The 26,510-nt window shown below is 38.3% G+C and overlaps 1 protein-coding gene across 7 annotated transcripts in view; it reads left to right on the top strand.

Annotated features, from left to right (window-relative positions):
• Positions 1-26,510, top strand: part of LOC127567540 (septin-11) — a 70,206-nt gene that overhangs the window by 7,008 nt on the left and 36,688 nt on the right. For all 7 annotated transcript variants that reach the window (XR_007955902.1, XM_052010555.1, XM_052010554.1 and 4 more), the window contains exon 2: positions 19,702-19,822. Coding sequence is in view for 6 of the 7 variants with exons in the window: in XM_052010555.1 (XP_051866515.1) it covers positions 19,702-19,822 (121 nt within the window). In the remaining variant the exon portion in view is untranslated. The remainder of the gene's footprint in view (positions 1-19,701; positions 19,823-26,510) is intronic.

Genomic DNA, 26,510 nt, shown 5'->3' with positions numbered 1-26,510 from the left:
ATGCTCAGTAAAAGGGTCACTTTTTTGGCTGGAGGGAAGGAGGTGGAGAGAATTGCACTACATTTTTGTGGTGATAATAGTTACTTTCAGCCCCTGCACACTTAATCCATTTTAGTTTAGTTGTATAACTCTTCTTCAGTATTTTATCAAGGTTCAAAGATGCAAACTGAATCCAAAAAAAGATAAGATACCTACAAGAGAAACATGCCTGTGCAGATATTTTCAACAAATTCCTCCCATCTCAGACTACTATTTGACTAATGTGTTCCTTTGTTAGATCTCCAACTTGAAGTACAGTAGTTCATCCAATCTATTGTTTGTTATTGCTTCAGACCACAAGCTGAGCATTGTAGTTATTAACATGGGCCATTGCTGGGCACAGTCTCGTTATGTTGTTCCCTTCCTCCAAAAATTACTTTATTTTTAATGGATGAGTTGTTTTAATGCACCTCTAATATTTCTGTAAAGAACCTGCTGCAAACTATTTGAAGAGCAAGGGAGGATAATGTGCGGGAGGCCTGATGTGATTGAGTACATTGGCTCTTTTGTGTTTAACCCATTGGTGCTCATTGGGATTACAAATAGTATTCGTTGTACCCTTTCACTACAGGTTTGCCATATTTTCTTATGACATGGGAGGAAGCTGGTTGGGTCTGAGAAATACCATAATCTCATTTCCTCATGCTTTCCATGCCCTTGTGATGCCTTGGAGTACTTCACAGCCAGAACTTGTGAAGTGCCATTACTGATGTCATGTTGGGGTAGGTGACAGGCAAAGACCCACGAAACAACGCTGCGATGGATAATGAGTCAGTTTTTAAAGTGTTCTTTGAAATTGACCAAAATCAGCTGTCCTGTCCTAGGCAGTTTGATAATGATCAAGAACAGCGGCACTGGCTCATTTGCACCACACTAACTGATGGATCATGAGCTGATTTATCCTTTGCTACTTTTTGGATAGTCACCAAAACCATCTGTTGCTGCTTCAATAAAGTTTAACCAGCTCTGCATGGGCTTGGGTTTGAACCCAGGTGCATCTTGGTCTGCTTGGTTCATCTAGTGTCAGTGGAGAACTATAATAGTTCACTCTGCAGACATGTTAAGGATCAAAGTAGCTCCATATGCAGTTCTGTATTTCTGTGATGTATGGTTCTTTCCTGTTTTCCACAAAAACACTTTGTACTGATGGTGCTGCCTTTTCTAGCAAACTCATTATCTTTTCTGAATTAATTTCAGAAATGGATATAGGAAGAAGTCATTTCTATTTAAGTTGAATCAAAGTGCTTTAGAATCAATAAAGTACTCTGGGAAATGCAGATACTGTGGTTGTGCAGTTGAGGATGACCAGCCCTTGACTTGGCAGTGCACCCTCACTATTGCACTGAAGTGTTAGTCCACATCATATACTCAAGTCTGTGCTCAGAGATGGGGTACTCATTCAAATTTATGCAAACTGATGTAATTTAACTTTTTAGACGTTGGTCTCCATCATGTCTTCAATGATGGCAGGGCCACCCATGTGAGTGCTAAAGAAAAGGCAAATCACTTGAAATTATGTTCAGCAGGAAGTGTCAAATATAGGTGATGCATCTCTCCTTCCTGAGGTCCCCAACATCACAGCAGGCAGTTTCCAGTCAATTTGATTCACTCAAGATACAGCTGAGAGTATGGATATTGCAAAGGCTATGGGACAAGACAACCTTCCAGGTCCAGTACTCAAGAGGTGCTTCAAAATTAGCTGTGCCTCTAACCAAGCTGTTTCAATACTAGCAATACAACATTAGCATTTACCTGACAACATGGGAAATTGCCCAGGTACGTCCTGTTCACAAAAAGCAGACAGTTTTGATCTGCCTAACTTCCTCCCAATCAGCCTACTCTTGATTATCAGCAAGTGATGGAAGCTGGTCATCAACTTGCAATGAGACAGCACTTAATCACCAATTACCTACTCACTGATGCTTAGTTTGTATTTCACCTCCAGACTTTATTACAGTCTTTGTAGAAATATGGACCAAAGTGTTGAATTTTAGAGGTGGGGTGAGAGTGACTGTTGTTGACTATCAAGGTAGCATTTAACCTTGTGTGGCATCAAGGAACCCTGCTGAATGGGTTTAAGGAGGGAAAGCCCTCCAGTGGATGGAGTCTTATTTCAAATAAAACAAGATGATTGTGGTTGTCGGAGGTTAATCATCCCATATGCTTCATTGCTGGTTCTAAATCATGGTGCACCCTCCTTAACAGCACCATAGGAGCATCTTCATCAGAAGAAGTGCAAGAATTCAAGAAGGCAGCCTACTAACACCAGCTAAAGGGCAATTAGGAATAAATGTTGACCTTCCCAGCAGTGACATCCAAGATTTGGTAGAAAAGGTTGTCAGAGATGTGGCAAGGTTGGTGGAACAGGATAAAGCAACTAAATATGGTCAGGTGAAGGCTGAGGAGATGATGACAGGAGGGAGACCTTTCCATTCCCAGATCACTGGCACCCTTTCTGGAGAAGATGGACGCTTTACACCTGAACCCGCATGGATCCAGTGTCCACGAGTGTGGCAGAGGAGGCTTCAATCTAATTTGGCAGGGGAACAGTAGTTGTGGACAGTGAGGAAGGTTGTCAAAGGATTCAGAGCAGTTAGCAGAGAAATGGCAGATGGAGTTTAATCTAGGCCGGTGTAAGGTGTTGCACGTCAGGAGGTCAAATGTAAGGGAAAGGTATATGGTTAATGGCAGCAGAAATGATGTACAGAGGGATCTAGGGGTGCAAGTCCATAGCTCCCTGAAAGTGGCCACATGGGTTGATAGGGTGGTAAAGAAGGCGTGTGCACACTTGCCTTCACTGCTCAGGGCATTGAGTATAAAAGTTGGGAAGTTATGTTGCAGCTGTATAAACTTTGGTCAGGCAGTATGAGGAGTATTGTGTGCAGTTCTGGTCGCCCCATTACAGGAAGGGTGTGGAGGCTTTGGAGAGGGTGCAGAAGAGGTTCACCAGGATACTGCCTGGATTAGAGGGCATTAGCTATAAGGAGAGGTTGGACAAACTTGGGTTGTTTTCTCTGAGGCAGCAGAGGCTGAGGGGAGACCTGATAGAAGTTTATAAAATTTTGAGAGGCACAGATAGGGTAGACAGTCAGAATGTTTTTCCCAGGGTGGAAATGTCAAATACTAGAGGGCATAGGTTTAAGGTGAGGAGAGAAAGTTTAAAGGAGATCTACGAGTTAAGTCTTTTTCACACACAGTGGTGGGTGTCTAGAACAGGCTGCCAGGGGTGGTGGTGGTGGAAGCGGATACGAAAGTGGCTCTTAAGAGGCTTTTAGATAGTCACATGAATGTGTAGTAATGGAGGGATATGGATCATGTGCAGGCAGAAGGGATTTAATTTAATTTGGCATTGCGTTCAACACAGATAGGCTGAAGGGCCTGTTCCTGTGCTGTACTCTCCTGTTCTATGAGTACAGGTGGAATGGTTGAGGATTGGCCAAATATAGAAGGAAAACTAAGTAAATCCATGAGGTACAGCATTGCAGAGTCTTGATCAGGAGCAGGGGAGGAATGAAAGGCTGGATTGCATCTTTCTTAACGCAAGGGCCCTGGCCAGTAAGGGCAGATGAACTTTCAGTGTTGATTAGCACACAATGGCATGGCATTGTTGTAATCACAGGGACATGGTTGAAAGAAAGGCCACTCAAAGTTCCAGGGCTGGGGAAGCTTCAAACATGAAGGCTCGTGTTATAAGGAGAGACTGGACGGGCTGGACTGTTTTCCCTGGAGTGAAGGAAGCTGAGGGGTGACCTTATGGAGGTTTATTAAATCATGAGTGGCATAGATAAGGTGGATGGTCACAGTCATTTTCCCCAGGGTCAGGGAGTCTAAGACTAGAGGGCACAGGTTTAAGGTGAGAGGGGAAAGATTTAAGGAGGACCTGAGGAGCAAGTTTTTCACACTGAGGGTGGTGTGTGTATGGAACGAGCTTCCAGAGGAAGTGGTAGAGGTGGGTAGAATTACAAAAGAATTTTGGACAGGTACGTGGACAGGAAAGGTTTAGAGGGATGTGGGCCAAACGCAGGCAAATGGGACTAACATAGACAGGCATCTTGGTTGGCATGGATGAGCTGGGCCGAAGGGCCTATTTGCTTGCTGTATAATTCTAACCCAAATATCCTGCTGTTGCTATGTCCTTGATCAGTAAAATTTGAGCCAACTATGGGTATCCTAACTTGCACCAATCCCACCCACCCATCAGTTCTGCGAGTGCTCATCTACATTGGCTCCCAGGTGCTTCAATTTTAAAATCTTAGTAGTTGTGTACATATTTCTTTTGAGTTCAATGTGTTTCTTTTATTGTAGCCTCTTGCAAACTTTCATTTTTCTCCCACCATGTCAGACTAGGCCCTGAGGCTGGGAATTCTCCCCTTTAGGCCTTTCCATGTTGCTTTAATATATTCCTTAGAACAATTTTTAACCAAGCTTTTCACTTATTCGTTTTGATTTTTCTTATTCTGGCTTGGTTTCAGTTTCTAATCCACTTGCATTTTGGTGAGTCAGAGACACTGTATAAATGTGTGGAGCTGTTGTCATCATCTACTACTTCCAACTTCCAACCTTCCTTCCACCACCAACGCCCACTCCCCCCCCTCCCCCAATGCTACTGTTCTTCTTAAGCTGTGTCACTTGCAAACTGTGGTGGAGGATGACTTTCAGTAGAAGGCTAATGTGATGTGGTTTGACCAAAAATAGTACTTGCAATAATCTGTAATGTCATGGAAGTGAATTTGCCCTCTGTTGTAAACAGTAATTATTAGTCCTGGTACATTGATACTATAAAGTGACCATTGCTAGCTATTCCTGGTGGTGATCTGATTCAGATGGAAGCATTTCTACTGTTTAAAAAGGTTTGCCTACAGATTAAAAACTGGCAATAAGAACTAATTTTTATGTAACAAGCAATGCAAAGCAAGATTGTCGCTATAAATTACTGCTGGGTGACAGTGGCACAGGTACTGCCTCTCAGTACCAGCAACCCAGGTTCAGTCCTGACCTCTGCTGTCTGTGTGGAATTTGCACGTTCTCCCTGTGACTGTATGAGTTTCCTCTGGGTCTTCCAAGTTCCAAAAGTGTGCTGGTTGGTGGGTTAATTGGCCACTGTAAATTGCTGCTAGCATGTAACTGAGTGGTAGAATCTGGGAGTAGTTGATGGGAGTGTGGGAATAAAAAAAATTGGGATCAATGGAGGATAAATTAAAATGGTGGTTGATGCAGATGCAGTGGGCTGAAGGGCCTGTTTCTGTGCTGTGAAACTCTATGATCTAAGATATAGTCAGTAGCTGACAAATTTTAAACTAATGACTATGTTCCTGCTGGGTATGATGCAACTTTGTTACTGTTTTAAGCTTCTGCCAAAGGGGAATGCCATTTTTTTTATCTTGTCTGTTTGTCTTGATAGGATCTTCATGTTGTCATCTTAACCTTCATTGGGTAATGGTCTTTTTGTGGACTTGCAAGTCTCTTGTCTGGCCTCTACATTTGCATTGTAATCACTTGCCAATAGAAATTCTTTGGCAGAAATTTTGTATGTTCAAAGCTAACTATTAGGTTCCTTTTTTTTACCCAGCAAGCTAGGCAGAACTTGCTTGTGAGATAAATTATATTTGGTGATTAGTAACTTCTCTTGGGTTACTTTTATCCTAGTGTTAATGCTCATTTTATTACTATTTTTTTTCTTGGAAAGCCCCATTACGATGGTTGAGTCATAAGCATAGAAACAGGTCTTTTTTCTAATTCTGCAGTTACTATCAAGCATCAGTGCACTAATCCCATTTTTCTCTCCACATTCCCATCAACTCCCCCCAGATTCTACAACTCACCTACACCCTAATGAGAATTTGCAGTGGCCAAATAACCTACCAACCAGCAGGTCTTGGGCGTCAGGAGGACCAGAGTAAAACCACATGGCCACAGGGAGAATGTTAAACTCCACAGAGATGGCACCAGATGTCAGGATTGAATTTAGATCACTGGAGATGTGAGGCAGTGGCTCTATTAACTGTGCTGCCCCTATGTCTAATTCATTTAAACAAATATTAATAAGAAAAACAAAATTCCACTAGGCAGCATTGATTTTCGGGAAAGCATCCTTGTGAAATTGTTATCCTTGCTTTTATGGTTTCCTGAGGTCTGAGTACGACACTGCAGTGGACATGTCATTAACCCCCAGTGTAACTATTTTGTTTTTAAACTTAAAAATTCAGTAATACTTTGTTTAACTGTTTCAACAATGAATTACATCACATTAGATTGTGGGAGTGGATGGAAATGGGAATGTGACTGATGAGCCTGTTGGGGAAACTGCTTCATAGTTGAAATTCTTCTCTAAATCCTAAACCAGCCAGCCAGGCAGAGTTTATTTGTGAGATAAAATATTTTGGTGATTGGTAACTTTTCTTGGGTTACTACTAAAACCACTGGAATCCAAGTCGAACTTGTACTGCACATGGCCTGATCAGAGTAATGGTGAGCTTAGTTTGTTGACCTGATTTGCCACAGAATGAAAATGGTGTTTTCTATTTTGATTCCAGTGCTAGATGAAATGGTTCCATGATTAGATTCCCATTTTAGAATTCTGAATTCCAGTTGAATGCTTTTGATCTAAGGTGGTAATGATGTGCCCTTCATAGTTTTCTGTGTAGCTGACTGCTTTATTTAAACTAAGAAGATGGGTGGGTGTCATGGTTGATCCCTGTTGAATGTTCATGTGATTTTTAGGTGATTATAGCATTGTTTGGCTGTGATTACTCTATTCCTTCCACCACCTTTTAGTCTTGAGGACATGAAACTTGACAGTGGTACTATAGGGCTGATGGCACTGTGCAAAACCTCGGTGAGTGACTTGCTTATTAAATGGGGTGATTTCAGTATGGAATGCTGTAATTTGAGGTTCTAAATACAAATAGCAATTTAAGATATTTCCAAAGATTTTGCTTTCTTCAGAACTTGGATTGTAAGTGTAGGATGAGATTGAAACACCATTAGATGCAAGGGAGGTTGAGTACATAGAGGCTTGTGATATCTCTTTATGGGTCATGAATTACCACATTGGTTGTTTTGATCTCCTATCAGATCTTTAGTGAGTAATTGGCAAAATCAGGGAAATGGTATAAATAGCTTGAGGTGCATTTGCACTTGCACTTTCCCCGAATATTGTTCTGAAATCTCCCATTGAAATTTCAATAATCACTTTGGAAATTCATCGCCAGACGTAAAATGTCTTCATGAAATTGCCTACATAATCCTTCCAGGTGAAGCAGCAACTCACTTGCAGTTCTAGTCTACTGCATTCAGTCCTCTACACTGGAAAATCAAACGCATATTGGGTGAACGCTTTGCTGGGTACCTGCACTCGGTTTGTAGGGATGATCCTGAGCTTCCTGTTGCATGCCATTTAAATTTTCAATCCCATTCTGACCTCTCTTTCTGTGGCCGCCTCTGCTGTCCTAGTGAGGACCGACGTAAAATAGAGGAAGAACATTTTCAGTCTAACACTTTGCCGTCTTTTGGAATGAACATTTGAATTTTCCAACTTCACATGAACTATTCTCTCAGCGTTTTCCATTACCATGCTTGTGTCTTTCTTGCCCTGATGTGGTAGAATGTCCTGCTGACGACGGTTAGTACGTCTGTAATGCACACAAAGTGCTGGAGGAACTCAGCAGGTCAGGCAGCGTCCATAGAGGGAAATGAACGGTCGACCATTTCAGGCTGAGACCCTTCATCAGGACTGGAGAGAAAGAGGGCTGTCCTCCCCCTGTTTTTCTTCTCTTAACCTCCACCCCCCCCCGCGGTGCCACTTCTAAGGAAGGGTCATTGACCTGAAACTTTAACTAGTTTCTCTTTCCACAGATGCTGCTTGAGTGGCAGAGTTCTTCTGTTTTTATTGCCTTAAGTTGTTGTGAATGGGTGTACATTTAGGATCTATCTGAAAGCTAAAGCTGCCATTTGAAAAAGCTGTGAAATAAGTAAGCAGAACTTAAAAATTGGATCATCAGACCAGAGTGGAAGGCCTACTTGTTTCATTTGGCCTAAACGTTGTAGTGAAACTCCAGAGAGAATATGTGAATGGACAAAATGAAGAGCTGAGCCATAAAAAAATGTTACTAGCGTATTTTTTTACATTTCAGAAGTATTCATGAGAGTACAGAGTTCATTCTTGCAACCCAGGTTCCTCCGAACTCCAATGCTTTTCAATCTCTTGCCATTTTTTTAAAAAATGCTTTTTTTTTTCATTTACCAAAGTGGATATCTTAATTTTTTTTTCATATTTCTGAATTGTATGCTATTCCATGCCCATTTTTGCTTAGGGTGTCTACATTTCCCTTGCAGTCTCTCTGCCAGCTGGCTTTGCACAGGATTGACTTTGCTTGTGAGGTTCCCATGCTGGGTTTGGATGTGAAGATTTCCTATAGATTTCAATGGCGCTGTACTATGGTGAGGAGTAGATGCACTTAAGAACTGGAGGAGGTGGGGACAGTATTAATGCAAGGAAAAAGGAAGAAACTTGTTTACAACAAGGGGAGAAGCACTGCCAGAAGTGGACCTTAATTCCGTTTTCATGATATTGGAATAAAGTCCAAACAGTGAGGGCCATTGGGTGTTTTGTGTAAAGTAGGCACATCCGGACTTGGCTATTGGAGAGAGTCACAACTGAAAACTTAAAAGTTAGAGACTGCAACAATGGTGGAGTTTGTATGTTTGGAATGTTTTGGTGTTACTGTGATATTATGAACCCTCTTTCAGTATAAACAATGGTGGGGAAGAGGTGAATACCACACCTCGTACAAATAGTAAGAATCATTCTTAGAGCAATTCTGCAATAAAGATATAACAGAAGTTCCAGGACAAGACTTCTACCTTCACGGGGTGGGGGTTACAAATAGAAAATACTCTGCTTGCACTTGTATATTTTTGCCTTTTCTAAATGTACTTCTGTAGTTAATTCTTCCCATCAACTTCTGTGACTTGCTTTGAGGAAGAATATTGAGTGAAAGGTTGGTGAGGAATCCAGTTTTTTAAATGTCACATTGTAATTGAAGTCCTTTTTTAATAATTGTCTAAACAAAAATCAGTCGTCATTTGTGATAAAGATCTCCTAACAATTAGACTTCAGATTTGTGGAGTCATGACAAGCTAGTGTTTTCACAACAACGTATGGTATGTGTTGTTGGTATTGAGTGGTTAGAGTTTTGTAATTTTTTTTAAATGAGTGGCTTCTGTTCCATCAAATACTTGGCAAAGAATGGTGGGAGAAATTTGGGTTTATTCTAGAGAAATCCTTAAGAATGTGGATGAAATCTATGAAGCTTCCTTAATTGATTGCAAAGCCATCTGAAAATATTTTGCAGCTGACAGTTCCATTGAATAATTTTGTGATTTAAATACCCAAAATAAGGAGAGGCTGAAGAGAAAAATATGCTGCAATAATTGTGTAGGTTGAAATGAATGTATTTCCAATGACTTTGTGCTACCTTTTGGAATTCTTTCTTTATATATGAAAAATTTAGGTAGCTGAGATCCTTGAAATCCTGGCTTATGCCTGTTTGTTATTTGTGGATTGTATTTCACAATGATTTCTTACTGGGTTTTTTTCTGTCGCTCTCACAATAAGTTTTTTGCGAGGAACACCAGTTGATAGTCATAAGAATGTGCCTGTTTCACTTGACTGCTTTGTTTTAAGATGCTCTAATATCTGAACCGACACCCTCTTGGCAGCTTGTAAATTCAGTTTTGTATTTGAGTTAATTGCCATCTTTATTTTTGTCTCTTTTCTCACTAGCTTAGAGTTATTGTGCTGCCTCTATCACTGTGTGTGTGTGTGTGTGTGTGTGTGTGTGTGTGTGTGTGTGTGTGTGTGTTAGCTAATGGTTCACCTCCTGAATTAAACAGTTTGGATTATTAAGTACAGCGAATTCACTTTCAGGATGAGTGGTCTAATATCCCCTTGGTGAGGGATAAATTGAAGGTTCTGGGTTTACCTACCCAAACCATTTTCTCTCTCCTTTTTACAATTCTTCTTTAAAACCTAGTTATTGGCTAAGCTTTGAGTTACTTGCCTTTTATGTCTCCTTACTGGACTGTGCAAAGTTCCCTAGGATGTTTTGCTTTTATAGAAGGTTCTATATAAACCAGTTGTAATAGTATCAGGATTTATTAATGGGTATATTTGTGGGAGCACGTGAATATGTCTAGATTTGCAATAATTTTTTTAATCTGTCTGCTATTGTTTGTTTCTGTGATCTCCAAGTATTTTTCATGTTGATGGGTTTGTTGCTCTGTTTGGAAGAGCCTAAGAAACAATCAGCCAAGTGAATAATCTATGGGAACTTGCAATAGTGCAAGTTTAAATTCTTGATTGTCTAATTCTTCCTTTTGACCTACATAATGTATAAACACTATAGAAGACTTGAATTCCAGAGAGCTCACTGTAATGGGAAGTTTAGAGGATATTAAGTTGGCTCCGGATAAATGCAGTGCTTGGAATTCTTCTCCATACTAGATCCTGTAGCTATCAGAGGCCCCCTCTAGTAAATTTAAATACATTATACTTTTGATTTCTTCTATTGTTGGAGCAATGCTAAACAACTCTGGCTGACTGTTCACTAGGTCTCAGTACATTTGGTGGCAAACCTACTGGAAAAAGTCTTAAATTTTGCTGCATGGAATTGGCATCAAATTAGCACATTTTGGTTAAATAAATTTTGATTAATTCTGGTTTCTACTAGTTACCATTATTTAAACTGCAATGCACATTAACAAAAGGCTTCCTATTTGCCACTCTTATCCTGCCACATAACCAACAAGTGTGAACCATGGCTACTGGCATTTTTGTCTTGCTTTCTACGTTGCAAGTTCCTCAAAGATCTACAGAAGGTGAATGTCCATGTCCATTCTCTGTGGACAATGGTAGATATTTGCAGCATGTGAGTTGTGTACTTAAAAACTACTTTCCCCAGTACCTCACAGAGGTTCTCGCACGAGTTTACAAGCACCTTTAAGTTTGAAGCTCTCAATTCAGATCAGTACATGTTTTATTCCTCCTGTACTCTGATTCCACAAACACACTTTCCCATGTATAGTTCAAATTACTCGGTACAGGCATCTACAGGGTCATGTTTGTATTGCAGAAGTTGTGTTGTTTAAGTTTGGTATTGAATTATCTCAGTTTTTTAACTCTTCCCCAAAAGTCAGAACAGATATTAGCAATTGTTTAGTAAATATGATGGCTATCTTCAAATTTTTGCCTACCTCCATCCCTTAAGCTATTTGCATGTAGTTCTATCATCTTTGTTCAGATCAGTCACTAGCAATTCTGTCTCGTGAAAATCAAGAAAAAAAACCTACCAATGCTGGAAATCTGAAGTAAAAACAGAAAATGCCAGAAACTGATGAAGGGTCTTTGGCTTAAAAGTTAACAACTTTTTGTCTTTTTTAATGTTCAATGACCTGCTGAGTGTTTCCAACACTGTTTTTTGACTCTTGCCTTTTCCCATTATCCATATGTACTTCCTGCTTTAAACTGGTATCGTCAGATAATTATTAATGATAGGAACCCAGACCAATGCCTTTCTCCCCAAGCCAGGAGACTAGAGAGTAATTAGCTCCTTCCCAATAACATTTTAATGTTAACTATCTCCCCATAGACTGGTGGTCAATCATGTGGCTCTGTATGTCTATGTGACATGGTCAATCAGTGCAACAGCACTCTGAGCCTTTTGAATGACTAGTTGGTTTTCTTCTTGTATAAATTAAATCACTTCATCTCAATGTCAGGGACCCTAAAAATACAGATACCCAGAAATCAGGTTTAAGTCTGGTTCACTATAAACTGTAAAATGCTTCATGAGGCACTAAAGACTTGTTTTTAAGTGTTAAGCTCCAATTTTGTTTTCTTGCATGACTTTACCAATACAGTACATTTCTATTTTACATTAAAAAAAACAGACTATTAACAACTGAGTGTACATAATGGGAAGCAAGAATTGTTCATATGATTTTGACCGGTGTTATTGGTAGGAGTGCTAAAATTGATCTTGATGTGCTAATTCAAAGATTGGAAAATTGGAGTCTAGTAATTTATAGGTGTGGGGAGTCCAGATGCAGGGTTTCAATCCGAAACGTTGACAATTCCTTTCCTCCCAAAGATGCTGATCAACCCGCTGAGTTCCAGCAGATTGCTTGTGGCTCCAGATTACAGCATCTGCAGTCTCTTGTGTCTCCTGGGTGTGTGGATGTTTGATATGGAGTGAATTGGGCTCTGCTGTGAAGCCCATTATAGTTGAATAGCTTGCTGGTATTTGTTCACATGATCTTTTATTGTATAAAACTATATTAGTTGCCAGAATGTGACTTTTACCAATGAAACTGCCCTCTGTTAGCCTGGATACTGTTGAGCTCATGCTGATGTGCACTGAGAATCACAATTAGTGGCAACATTGACCATTTCCTTCCCTCTTCATTCTTTTCTCTTCTCCAGCTCGCTGTGATTTTTCCAACTCTATTTTTGTCATTGATCCAACAAAGATGATCACTTGTAATCTTTCTTCCACTTTGCATGTGTTCACTGTATGCAGCAGAATAAAACCAATGAATTGACTGTGTAGTATATTTGCTATTGTTCCAGCTCTGATTTGCTGACTTGGTTCAAACCAGAAACTATATCATAGCCTTGTGTTATCCAATCAAGATGGGTCGAAAGTTTGCAGGGCTTTTATTCTGCTGCACATGTTGAACAAGCGTATATAGGAAGAGAGATTTGAGTGAGCCACTTCTGTGCATAAGCGATGAAAATTTTGATTTGGAACAAAATCCATTGTACAAATTAGAAAATGTAAAAACATGCCATTTATAGACTCGAGTAATTTAGTATAATTTAACTGAGCCACAACATTTTACATAGTGTTAACCCATAACTATATTCAACTAGGAAAATTGTGCTTTGGCAGCATTCAAAGCCTGTATGCTATTTTACTTGCCACTTGGAAGCTCTTGAATAGACATGCGAGAATGTGAATAGAAAAATGAAAGTATTAGTTAAGCTGTTCACAGCTGTAATAAAAAAAAGTACTGGTGGGAATGAACCATGTTGACACGCTCTCCACCCTGACCAAATTTTTACCAGTTTCTCACAATTGGAAAGCAGAGAGCTAAAACTGAAATATTGGCATTGGAATTTGCCTTTAAAAGCTGCAAATTCCTGTAAGTATTCTACAGTGGCAGAGCCTTTGATTATACGGAGGGACTGGATATGAAGTTTCATTGCTCTTGGCAGGGTTTTCTTAATTGAAACAATGATTTTTCTTTAGAAATTTTCGATGCAATTGTTGTAGAGAAGATTTTCTATAAGGTTTACTTTGAAACTGCTTCTTGTATTTAATATTACCTCCTTCCACCCTGACCAACTGCTGTTCAATTGTCTTGCATTGAAAATCCTGATTTTTTTTTTTAAATTGCATTTTCTATCTCACTTTATTTGTGTTTTCATTGTTGCTTGCAAAACGTGTAATTCAGGCTCAAATGTATCTCACTCACTGCTCACCTGCCCCATCCATACATTCATTCTTTTGCACTGGAGTGCAAACTTAAAGCTTGCCTGCTGTCCGAGTGGCTTAACTATCCATTGCCAGATCCGCTTTGCTTAGCTTGTTTGTGAAGAATTTTGGATACTTGGCGTGCAGTTTAGCTGTTTCAACACCATGGATGGGATTATCTGTGTGCCTAATTTTCCTTCCAAGGCACAAGGCCTTCTGCAATTCACTAAAGTTGTTACTTCCTCAAAGGGACAGAGGTGATTATTCTTGCAGGGATTTCCCTTCTGAATTTGATATCTGATAATTCTATTGTTGTGAAAATCCTCAAGGTCATGGCCAGCAAATGATTTCCATAATTCTACATGGAAGTGGAGGGTGGTGAGGGGTTGTGTGCAGTAGAGAAATGGACCTGCACTTGTGTTATCACCCTCTTTGAACATGTACACTAATTCAGCATGTTCTAAATTGGCTGATGGCTCTACTGATTCCCTTAAGATGAATGTGAACTCTTTACAAATCTCCTCCCTAAATATAATTTAAACTGTGAATCTTGACCAGAAACCTAATTGGATTAGGCTCATTATTACCTTGACTGTAAAAGCAGGCCTCTGTTGACTGACTCAACTCCTGATTCCCCAGAGACTTTCTACCATCTATAAGGCAAGTCAGAAGAGTGATGAAATACCCTCTGCTTTCCTGGATGAATGTAGCCGCAAGAACACAAGCAGCTCAGCCTCATTCAGGGGAAGGTAGCCTATTTGATAAATGTTTTGAACATTCATTTCTTCCAGTACTGGCACATTACAGTGGCAGTGTGTTCCATTTGGGAAATGCACCACTGCTGATTAAATTGGACCTCAAAAACCTCCAGCCATTACCACTAGAAGGTGCGTGACGAAGCTACCTCCTGTAAATACCTTTTCTAGTCTCCTCACCATCTTGCCTTTTGCGATTTTCTTCTGACTACCTTCTTTGCTGGTTTTTACTTGCACCTATGTTTAATATCTGCAAAGCTTTTTATTTCTGAATTGTTTTAATCCCATTTCTGACATTTTACTGCTTTTTATTTATCAAAGTGGTGCACTCCTTGCTGGCAGACCTCCCATCCTCGACCCTTCATAAACCCAGACCTGTACAAAGCTCTTCTGCCCAGATTCTGTCCTAAAATCTACCTGAATAGCACTAGGTCCCATTTAGTAAAGGCTAGTTCATGTTTCGTATCCCTCCATGGTAGCAGTCCAGTGTATCTTTCTCCTACTTTTATATAACTTTGTTCATTTAGATTCCTACTTCCTATGCATACCCCCACCCTTTCTCCATTTTTGATGACAGACCCTTGAAGTGGCTGGATGCTCATCCTTTAGTTATTCCCCACACCAAACACCTCTGCTTTTCTGGTTCTTTCTTTCCCCCTTCAGGGGAAACAAACTCTTCAGCCAAGTTTTCAGGAACCTCTGTTTCTTTGCTTGAGTCACTGCAGCAAACTATGAAGGAAAATACCCCAGGTGCTTCAGTTTAAAATACCAAAAGAAAGTTGCATTGGTAATATCTTTCCAGGGAATGCTTGTTTATTTCCATTTTTGTTTATTTTCTCATGTGCCAGTCCTAACTTTTTTTCTCTCTCAAGTCCAGCCAAAAATTGAAAGTTAGCAGGTAGAATCACCGCCTTTGCACAGCAGACTGAACAATGTGCAGTTGGTATGACGGTGCTATTTTCCATATCTGAATAGCCTGACAGCACTAACTGCATGAAGAATGAATTCCTGGATGCTAGGGTGCATCTATTATTTACTGCGCTGTACCTTGCCAAAAGGCAGGACAGAGATTTGAGAACTTTTAACATTTCAGAATTTTGGTTTCTACTTATAATTATGTGACTCTCTTTGAGGTCAATAGAATTCAACTCTGGTGATTTTTGTGCTTCACTGGAAACTATAGTATAATGGAAGTTGTGAAACTGCTGCACGTGAAAGCCAATGTGTAAAGTATGACTGAAAGCAAAGAAACTTGTTTTGGATTGTAACAATTAACTTTTCAATGCAACTTGAAACTAATTCCATCACAGTCATTGAAGGGTATTGATGCACTTAAGTTGGATAATGTTTTAGTGATTGAATAAAAATGTTCTCTTACTTTAGAATTACCGATAACATTTTTATTCTTAACTTCCATATTAATGTAAATCCATCAGGAATTTTGTAATACTCTTGAATTTGATCAGTTTTTCTGTTTTCTCATGCTGCAACCAAATGTCTGAAATTCTGTTTTCCAAGAGGTACTGCAAAGGCATTGAAAACTTTTTTGAAGCCTCTGAGGATTGACTTTGGCAGTAAAATATACAACATATGTGACCCTTCTGCAGTTTTCATTTTGGCTCTGAACAAATTCTTCCAAGCTTGTTTGTCACATCAGAGTCGTTAAAAATGAAGTTTGCATGTCAACTGTGGAATGCACATCTGTTCTTCATTAACTTTTGCTGATGTTCTTTAGTTGTAGCCCAAATAATGCTATGTTGGCATGTGGTAATTTGAAACAGTTATCTGGTGTTAATCGTTTAGGCTTTAACTGTATCTGGTTAAGTTGCATCCATGTTTTTCTGGGGCATTTCACTATGTTTTCCTGTCTTGCCCTTCTGGTATCCCACCTCCTACAAATTGAGAGGATAGTTGCATTCCTCATATGTCCCTGCCTATTACAGGGGTGTTCAAGTTTCTCTTTTGTATTGTGCTTAAATATGTAGTAATATGGAGATTCAGGGGTCATGTGTTAAGCTGCTATTTGCATATTTTGAGATCTAGTTTGGAACCTTTGGACCAATGAGGTAAGTGACCTTTTGACCCAGAAATTCAAATAGTATAATCCAACAAGTAAATAGCAAATATAATTTGGTTTCCTGAATTTAGAGCCAGATAACAGAGATTTGAGGTTCTTGTGACTTGAGAGCCTTTAATCATGCTTTCATAAATATCCTCTGGTCCTTTGACTGTTACTGTGTCCAGGCTCATTAAATGATTTATCAACAAGCACTTAAATGGTTGCAAGCAACTCTAGTCTTGACCTTGCACTTTCAGCTAAGTTGTCAGTGCTCCCAGTTCGATTTCTTTGTATTCTCCCATGACATTCCAAAAGAGGTTACTGGACAGTAGTTTAGAGCATTTGCTATTTTGGAAAGAACCAGTCATGTTCGAATATCTGTGGGAGCAGATGAGGTTGCCTGGATGATGTGGCAGCATGTACACGTCTTTTTTATTTGCTTTTGCACAAGTCTCTGGATAATGCTCAAATTTGGAAAATCTTCCCTCCTCTCTCACCCCCAACTTCCTTCCCCAGAGGAGTTGGGGCTGATTGTAAAAATGCTGGTGCCTACTCAAAAAGTACATGTTTTTTTTCTCTCTATTTGTGCAAGTGGGTTCTATACAGCTGCAAACTGAATATAAAACTTGGATCTGGGCTGGCTGTCAGGAAGTATATTTTCCTGCCTGCAGTTCTTATTGAGTTCAGGCTTCTTTGTACTTAACTCGCAGCTGACCACAAAAGGTCTTCGTGCAGCCAAGTAATAGGGTCTCTGCAATCTCCATCCAATTCCTGAGTGTTTCATTCTATGTATAAACATTTCTTGAATAAAGAAACTTCATTGCATTGTTAGACTTTTCATTTCAAATACTGAGACACCTGTGTATTCACAACATTTCTCAAATTTTCTGACAATAATATTATGGGATAAGTTTGTTGAGGAAAATTTGGTTTTGCATAGTGGAGTAGCCTTAAGAACTTGGCTTGCATTAGGCTGTCAAATCACTTTGTATCCCTCGAGGAGACTATACTAATTTGTATCCCAGCTTCCCAGTATTCCAAAGATAGTCACATTTTAAATACTTACCACTATTAAACAGAAAAGTTTTTACCATGTTAAAACCTGCCAAATGATCAATGTAAAAGCTAAGTTTAACAATTGTACTGTATTAATTTTGAGTGTCATTTGTGGCTCAGTGGGTAGCAAATTGATTGTCATAGTTCCTACATTACAATCATGACTGTATTTCCCTAAAGTACCATTTCAATAGTTGTGAACTCCTTGGGACAACTTGAGGTGGTGAAAAACAGTGTTGTTGCAATTTTTTTTCTGAGCATGAACATCTGATTAACTAGTTCATCAAAAATGCTGTGATCAGATCAGAGTTTCTTTCAGATTAAATATTACAAGCTATTTGCAAATGTCTCTTTGCATTTATCATTCCACAACTAACATCAAGGTAAAGTCGGTATACAGCCTTTTTTCCAAATTATCCCCTCTTTCTTCCTATTGGCCTGTTGTTGGTTTTGTATCTAAGTGTATGTGTAAACTTAACATTAGAGCTTTAAATTAGTCAACTGTACAGTCAACATGGCTTTTAATCTACTTGCATCCACTCATTAGTATGTAGAATCTTAGATTTGTTGTGACGCAGGAGATGATTATTTGGCATATTGAAACTTTGCTGGCAAGATAGTAATTGGACACTACAGCTCTGAATCACTTTGATTTTTAGATGATTTTGATAAAGTGTTCAGTGTACAGATTTTTCATAATGTATATTCCATGTTAATGTGTTTTGTACAATAAAACATGGAAAATTAATTTGTATGCATGATTTGTGGTGATTGCATTCATATATTGAGGGTTGATTTTTTTTTGCTTTAAGGGGTATTGTATTTTGTTTTTTATACAGTTTATCTCTGAGTTTCTGTACTTGATCTTGCCTTCCCTGAATGGATGTATTTGGGAGTGATATTGGTGGGTGAGCTGTAACCATATTATGCAGAAGAGATGTGGTCATCTCACTGTAAGGTTTAGCAATTTAAGAAGTGGGGTCACAAATATTCTTTTTTTTTAAAGAAGCAAATTTCACACCATAGGAAAGGTTGAGTTAGTTGCAATGAAAGGAAGGGACTTTAACTTTATTAGCACTTGTCTGCTTTCTTTCTTCAATCTTTTTATTAGTTTTCAAATTAATACAGATTAATATATCAATGTTTATACATATAATACAAAGAGATCAGGAGAACAATCATGGATAATCATAAAGAACAATAAAGTATAAAAAAAACTGTAGATCCAATGATCTGTTAGTGAATGAATATAATATAAAAGAAAAAGATTTATTATAACTTATGAAAGGAAAAAAAAATCCCCAAAACAATAAGAAAAATTATAAGCAATATATCAAACCAAACTAAGCCAAAGAAAAGAAAAATTCAAAACAAAACAAAAAAAAAACTGGACTGAAATTTCTCAATAGAAACAGAGCAATATTATGTCGTCAACTCCGTTCCTCTAAATTAAAAGAGAGCATTTGTCTGCTTGCTCGCCCTTCCAAATTTGTGAAAAGGGAAGCAGTCAATTACTTGGTGTGTGGATGGATGCATTGAGAAGGAGAAACTTCACTACCAATCTTTTCAAATTAAAGATTAGCCATTTCCTTTTTAAAAATAACGTAGTATCAACTTGTGGTTCTTGCACTAAGTCACAGTAGAAAATTTGCATTCTGTTGCCCAAATCTGTTTAATGCAAAAATAAAGACCACTTTCAAGAATGAGAAAGATGTGAGTTTTGTTAGGCATAGAGTGTGATTGTTAAGGCAGGTAAATGTAGTTGATGTACAGATCAACCATAATTTAACTAATTGGCCAAGAGGACAGCAGGAACTGAATGGGCATTAAGTTCCCCATATTTGTGTTTGAGGGGGGAGAGGAAAGAAGTCATTAATAGAACCACTTGCAGATATAATTATTGTATATATGTATTGAGAGGTTTGAAATGCTTTCTTTGCTTTTGTAATGCTTAACATGGGGGGTCTTCAGTGCAGTTACAGGTAGACTTTTAATTTTGCATGCAGCAATTGAATATTTTGAACAAGTTTTTAAAAAAAAAAATTATTTATAACTGATGTTCTTGCTGTATGTCCACCTTGATTTGTGAGACATCGGATTGTGCTTCCCTTGGCTACACGCCTCATTTGCACGAAGGTGATGTGTAGCGTTGGTGTCTTTAGGGTGATAAATAGACCTAAGAGCTTGTGCAAGTGACTAACAAGCAATAGCTTTTTAATGTTACTAAACTTTGTGACTGTTTTCTCTCTTTTTGCAGTCTCAGGGTGAAGACTTGCGAAACTTGAATCTTGCTGGTCATGTGGGATTTGATAGCCTTCCAGATCAGCTGGTCAACAAATCAACAACTCAAGGGTTCTGCTTCAATATTCTTTGTGTAGGTGAGTAACATTTTGAAATAATCAGAGAGGGAACTTCGATTTTATATGAGCTTTTCATGTTGTTCAAATATCACAGGATTAACCATATAATTTTGTGATGTTAGTTGAAGGATGTAGAGGCCATGTACAGGTGGTTGCACTTGAACAAGACTAGGACCAATATTCTGGAGGGCAGGTTTGGTAGTGCAGTTGAGATGTTGGTTGAAGATGACTTGCTAGGGGGATTGGAAGCTGAACTGGGATTTAGAAGGGCGAAAGCAGAGCTGGAAGTGGAAAACCGAAAGTAGGAGTTTGGAAGGCAGAGCAAACAAAGGTTGGAAAATACACAAGGATTTTGTTTGTGTTTCATGGTATTATACCTCACTGCAAGGAGTATAATGAATAATACAGAGGAACTTTAAGACTCAGTTTAATAGATGGGAGGTTGATACTTTAACTGAGACATGGATTACAGTGGGACAGGAGTGGTATCTTAATGTTCTTTACATGATTTTCAGATAAGATGGAGGAGGGAATGAAACAGGAGAGGGGTAGTGGCAATATTGGTTAAAGAAACAATTATAACTGTGAGAAGGAACAAATTGTTCTGCTCCTCTAGTGAGGCTTTATGGATTGTATTAAGGAACGAAAAAGGGCAGTCACCCCATTGGGGGTGTAATGTAGACATCGCAGCAGTCTCCAGCAGATGGAAGAACAAATATATTGGCAAACTTGTTGCAAGTGTGGGGGGGGTGAAAAAAAAACTAATAATGGAGAATTTCAGTCACCAAATATTAACTAGGAATCAGAAGTAAAGGGCTTGAAGGGCACAGAATTCTTGAGCTGCAATCAGGAGAACTTGATTAAAACCAGAATGTAGAAAGTCCAACAAAAGGTGGGTCAGTTCTCGATATCATTTTGGGGAATGAATCTGGGCAGCTTGAAGGAGATCATTTTGTCGTTGATCGTAATTCATTTAGATTTAGCATGGATATGGAAAAAGATATGTGAAATGGGAGGAAAAGTTCTATGTTGGGGTAAGACCAATTTTACTTTGCTAGGAGGTGTAATGTAGACATCTAAGCAGTCTGCAAAGAAACTAGAAATGACTACTTTTGAAGGTAAATCTATATCAGGAAAAATAGAAAGGTTTCGAAAAGGAAAAGGCTGCCAAATCCAGAGCCCCTGGACACCAAAGTGCATGAAAAGTAAGATGAGATTAAAAAGAGAAGCTTAGTACTGGCAAAAGTCTAGAAGAGTATAGTTACACAGGAAAAATTAAAAGGTAAATTAGGAAAGCAAAAATGGGGCATAAAAATACTCTATTGATATTGAAGGAAATCCAAAGGTGTCAAAGGATAATGTAGGGTCACAACCTGAAACATTGACCGTCTCTTTGCCTCTATAAATTCTGCTTGACGCACTGAGTCCCTCTAGCAGTTTTTTTTTTGCTCCAGATACCAGCATCTGCAATGTCTTGTGTCTCTAAGAGGATAATTTGTTTTGACAAGTTGGGCCAAATAATTACCACTCAAGTTGCTCAAATCAGATTTTGTTCTATAAATTATATCTTGTGACTGACAATGTCTCTGAAAGGTAACTTTATTGAATATGCAGCACTCTTAGTGCTGTGCTGAAGTGATTTGTCTCCATAGAAAGGCATGGACGTTGAAGCTTCAGCTGTAAAAGGCAGCATGGTGATGTAACTAATTTGTGCAGGTCATGCTGGTGAAATGTTCATATTGTGAACTCTGATAATGAAGCATGAAATTAAAAGATGGGGAAGACCAAAGGGGATATTTTAAGATGAGTACTAATCTGATTCTCATGAGAAGCAGGACTCCTATTGTGGCCAGCGACCCACGGGTTGAAGGCCTGCAGTTCTTCCCCCCCCCCCACAGTGCATAGTCAGCCATGATGTTCACAGTGCTCACCACTGCAATGTCTGATTTACTTCTCCAACCCTGAAATGCTCTTTTAAAAATCTGCACTTTCAGTTCCTCTCTTTACACAGTGAACTATCTTATTGGACTAATCACTAAGTTTTTTGACTTGTGAATCTTTCAATTTTTGTTATATTTAGCAAATCCCTTTTGATTGGAAGGAAATCAAAGAACTTGTGGAGTGGTCCCAAATACAACCCAGACACCAAATGCTGAGGAACAGATTGTTCCAAAGAGGTTTAATGCTGCTATTATTCATATCCTTCTGTTGAAGGAGTCTGCAAACTGTGGCAATGTATGATTTGAGTGGGCAATTGCTTGGTCTTGCTTGTCTGCTACTGCACTGAAACTTATAAACTCTCAGTTTGTTAATATATTTGTTTTTGTAAGCCCAGTTGGTGGTGATTCATGCAAATGTGCAATTCCCTTTTTGTCTCTGCGATTTCTTTTTGTAACATGAAGATCACAAAGCTCATTCAATATTGATTCAAGATATGAAGTTTGGGTCCCATTAGGAATTGAGCAGGTGGTTTATCTGATGCTGCAAAGCTACACTAATTGGGCACAGATCACTGTTGCCTTCAGATGTAACATTGGATGAAGTCTCTCTGGTTAAGTGGATATTAAGAATCTTGCTTTTTTTTTGAGGAAGAGTATGGAGTTTTATGGGGGAACCAAAGAACATTCATCCCCCACCCAGTATCTGCTGTGAAAGACTACTTAATGACATCAAATTTCAGTTTATTGAACCTTTTTTGGTATGCATACAGACACTGTCTACTTTTATGAAAAAATTGCCTAGATTTTTTTTTAAAAAGCCAATTCAGCATCAGTCTTATTCAAATTTCTCAGAGCATGAAAAATGCTAAATGACTCCATGTTTTATAAAAAAAAAATCATTGTGCCGCACGAAATTTGAGCCATCCAACCAAAGCATGATTAAAATTAGAATGTAATTTGGCATTGAGTACCACATATTGATTTTACTTATTGTCAGTTTTATGAACTCAAAAGAAAATAAAATACAAATTAAGACATTATTGCCATTCCAGAGGTTTCATTCCGTTCATGTAAAGGAAATCTAATTTAGTTTTTAATTATGTCTGTAGGAAAGAATGAATGTTTTGAGTTTTTTTGGATGAACAGAAACAGTGAATGTTGAACATTACAAAGGCTCTACATTGAAATATCTCCCCACTGCATTTAGTTTCTTTTTCGTCATGAATCCATCGGTGAATCAAACATAGCCTGAGGCCAGCCACATGACTTGTTATTGCTGTTTGTGAAGCAGTTTTAAATTTGGTGTGCAAATTGTTAATTAGTGTCTATATTGCTGCATTCTTGTATTAAGACAAACTTCAGTTTAAACCTGCAAGTGAAAGAAAATGATTCATTCCTTGTTTGAAAGGAAATTTAAAGAAAAATGTTATCCCCTAGCCTAGGAAATCTACTCCTGTATCATCTACTAGTCCTGTTCAGTAGCTGGTACGTATTCAAGGGCAGGCAAGGTTGACTTTCCCCTGTTTCAAAATAATCCTCTCTCCAAATGCATTAGTTGGTCCATCTGTGATAGTTATATTCATAAATCATTCTGTAATGAATCAACACTTTGAGATGACCTGACTGCCCTCTGTTGCAGTTAACTTGAATGTTGATTTTTACAGGATGGAAAATTCAGCCAGAATTTAAACAGTGGTGTAGATGTTAAACAGCAAAGTGCATGACATAAAATATGTACTTTCCAAGTTTTGTACTTTTTGATATGCTTGGTTTATTGAACTTTTATGATTTGGTTCAAGGAACTTATGTCAACTTTTTCAGCAAGCATTTTTAGTTAACACAATATATATGTTTGTTTTAAATAGTCATTGGTTTGAAGACTTTTTATATTGGGGAAATAGTGGAAGCATCTTGAGCCTTTTTATAGCACAAGTCTACTGGTCTTCTGATGTATTATTTTCATTTAAGCAATTATTTCTTCATAATTTTTATCATAGCACAAGAACATAGAAGCACGATTAGGCTTTTGGCTCTGCCATTCAATAAGATTGTGACTCATCTTTTACCTTGGTTTGCACATTTTGTATGTAAATTACCCATGCTGTTGCATGCAATTATTTTTTGCTAAATATTATGCCCTGCATTACCACAACTGTTTGAGAAACCATGTTCTGGCCCATGCTGCTGCTCCTTGGTTCCACCCAAACTAAATCTCTTGATTTTTCAAACTAGCAACCATCCTTCTGTCATGTTTAACCTGTTTGTTAATACCAACCACCCACCTCGTTTTCCATTTTGGCTCTTCTAGAAGTTAAATGAGGAATATTCCCAACCTTGTGTCTTCTGCAACCATGTCTCTGTAATGGCTTTTAGACCATACCCATTTATCTCTTTATAGAAATGGCCTTCAATTTTCTTTTTAGCACTTTTTCCCACTCTGATGTTTGTGTGTGCTGTTTTTTCCAAGACTGCTCTAGTTGTTGTTTACCATTTTGCTACCCAGCACAATTGCTTTGTTCTTTCTCTCTAACTTTCTAAATTTCATCTCTCCTTTTATTTTCTTGAATTTTTAATGGGCAGTTTGCATTTCCCTTAATTGCATGAAGAGAGTATATTTCTGCAGTAAAATTATTTGGAGGGAAAAATATTGAATGTATTGCTAATTAGTATGAAGGTGGGCTTTTATCTTGTAAGTTTAATTTCTGTGCTTTCCAAAAATACATTATTTACATTTCAGCCATCTTGATGGTAAAATGTTATTTTTCAAGAATGCAGCATTGAAGCTGCAAAATCTCTCTGAAATTGAATTCTGTTTTCAACATAGTTTGATCTTCTTGACTTGAGTACTTGAGTATTGGATTAAGATTATCAAAATTGTATTTGGTTAGGACTATTTTAAAACCGAGACTACATTCAGACTTAAAGTTTTTCATCAACAGAAACAGCTGCTTGAAGAAAATACTTGATGCCCATAAACCTAATCCCAGTATAAATGTATGAAGTAAAAATGATGCTGGAAATGCTCAGCAGGCCAGATAGCATCTGTGCAGAGAAGCAGTGTTAACATTTCAGATGGATTATTTTCTTCAGATTTTTCATGTTTCCAGCATCTGTGTCTTTATCTTTTGGATAAGATTTTGGAAGGATTGTTTTATTTAGCAAGTATTGAAATGGGTTACGATATGCTTCACTTGAAACACATACATTTGCATTTATCCTATTTACAACAACTTGTTGATCAATAAATCTTTGTGATCACTATATTTCTTAGTATCAGAATTCACTTGGAACACTGATCTCTTGATTCACAAACTTGCTGTAGGACTTGCCTTGCAAATTATGAAAGATATTAATCCAGCATGGTGTACATGTTACAGAAATCATTTTTTCCTCAAATTGCTGAAATCTTGTACCACTGTCGGGTCACAAGCCTTGTATGAATACAGTGGTTACATTGTCATGTGCTGACGCAGGCACTGTTGGATTTCTTCAGTTGTTTCTTCTGTGGGAGAAAAGTATTTTCTGTTTGTGGAGGGGTGAAGGTCTAGTAGCACACAAGTTCAAGGACCAATGACTTCTGCCTTCCCCCAACATTTTATATTTTTTTGTAACATGTTTACTATTTTTCTTGTAATAGAGTGCAAATACTAAACATGATTGGGGGAACATTAGAATGTTAGTGAGGATAAAGAGAAATGTTTGAGTTTTCAACTAGTTCTATTCCTATTTTGAGAACTGCAACTCCTTTGTAAGAATACAGCAGGATTGTTTTGTGCATTAAACTTGGGCTTATTGTGGAGTGCAAAATTTAACTTGAGGTTTGGGAAATTGACATGAATAAAATTGAAGGGATTCTGAAGGGTGGTAATGAGTTTCCTTTTTAAACAAATACTAACTCTTCAGACTCTTATTTTGAAGAAAAACACATTCATTTTGAAATTGGCAATGATGAAATGTCATGACAATAAAGCCAATTTCACAACATGATCATGAGGAAACTTCTCCCTATCAAAAGAATTTTGGCCACTGCCCTTGTAATGATTGGTGATTACAGCACAGGAAGAGCTCATTCACCTAGTCATTGTAGGCCAACTGTTTACTGAATAAAGTCAAAAGCAAGTTCATTGTTCTGTTTTTTTTATTCCAAACAAGGGCTTAAAGGTAATCATGAATTTATACAGGGCACCAAACCAGAGTAGGATAGTGCATGAATTTTGGACTGCCCTAAAGAGGTTAAAGCCTCAGTGTAAAGATGAAGCCAGTGTTGAGAAGCTATAATTCCTGTTTAATTATTGATTGTGTGCTTTTGTCCTTGATGCATGCACTCTCACTCCTTGCTATATTTCCCCTTGCACTTGGAGGTTATCATTATTTAGAATTCTGCATTAAATATGCAGGGAAATTTGCTGAAACTCAAAAAAAAATGACTTCAGTGAATTGATAAAATGCAGGATTTGTCTTGCATTCCAATGAGCTCCAAATAGTTTCCTCGAGTGTTTTTCTGGTGGAGCTGCAGAGATGCTACCTGATAATCCTTCTGAACCATGAGAAGCTATTATGTGGAGACAGGAATTAACTGCAAATGCAGATTTTTCAAAATGCATATTTTTATGAAGTAGAAAATCTAAGAACACCTGCTTTGAAGGCTGGCGTGATCTCAGCACTTATCCACTTTAAGTTGATCTCTTGCCTCTCTACATTAATCTTTCCCTGCTTTCCTGAAGTCTTGTACCATTCTCTATTGTTTGAAAAATCATTTTCAATCT

Source organism: Pristis pectinata, chromosome 2 (genome assembly GCF_009764475.1).
Source record: "Pristis pectinata isolate sPriPec2 chromosome 2, sPriPec2.1.pri, whole genome shotgun sequence".
NCBI lineage: Eukaryota > Metazoa > Chordata > Chondrichthyes > Rhinopristiformes > Pristidae > Pristis > Pristis pectinata.
Note: the sequence above shows the minus strand (reverse complement) of the source record. Positions and strands in the feature narration are given on the sequence as shown.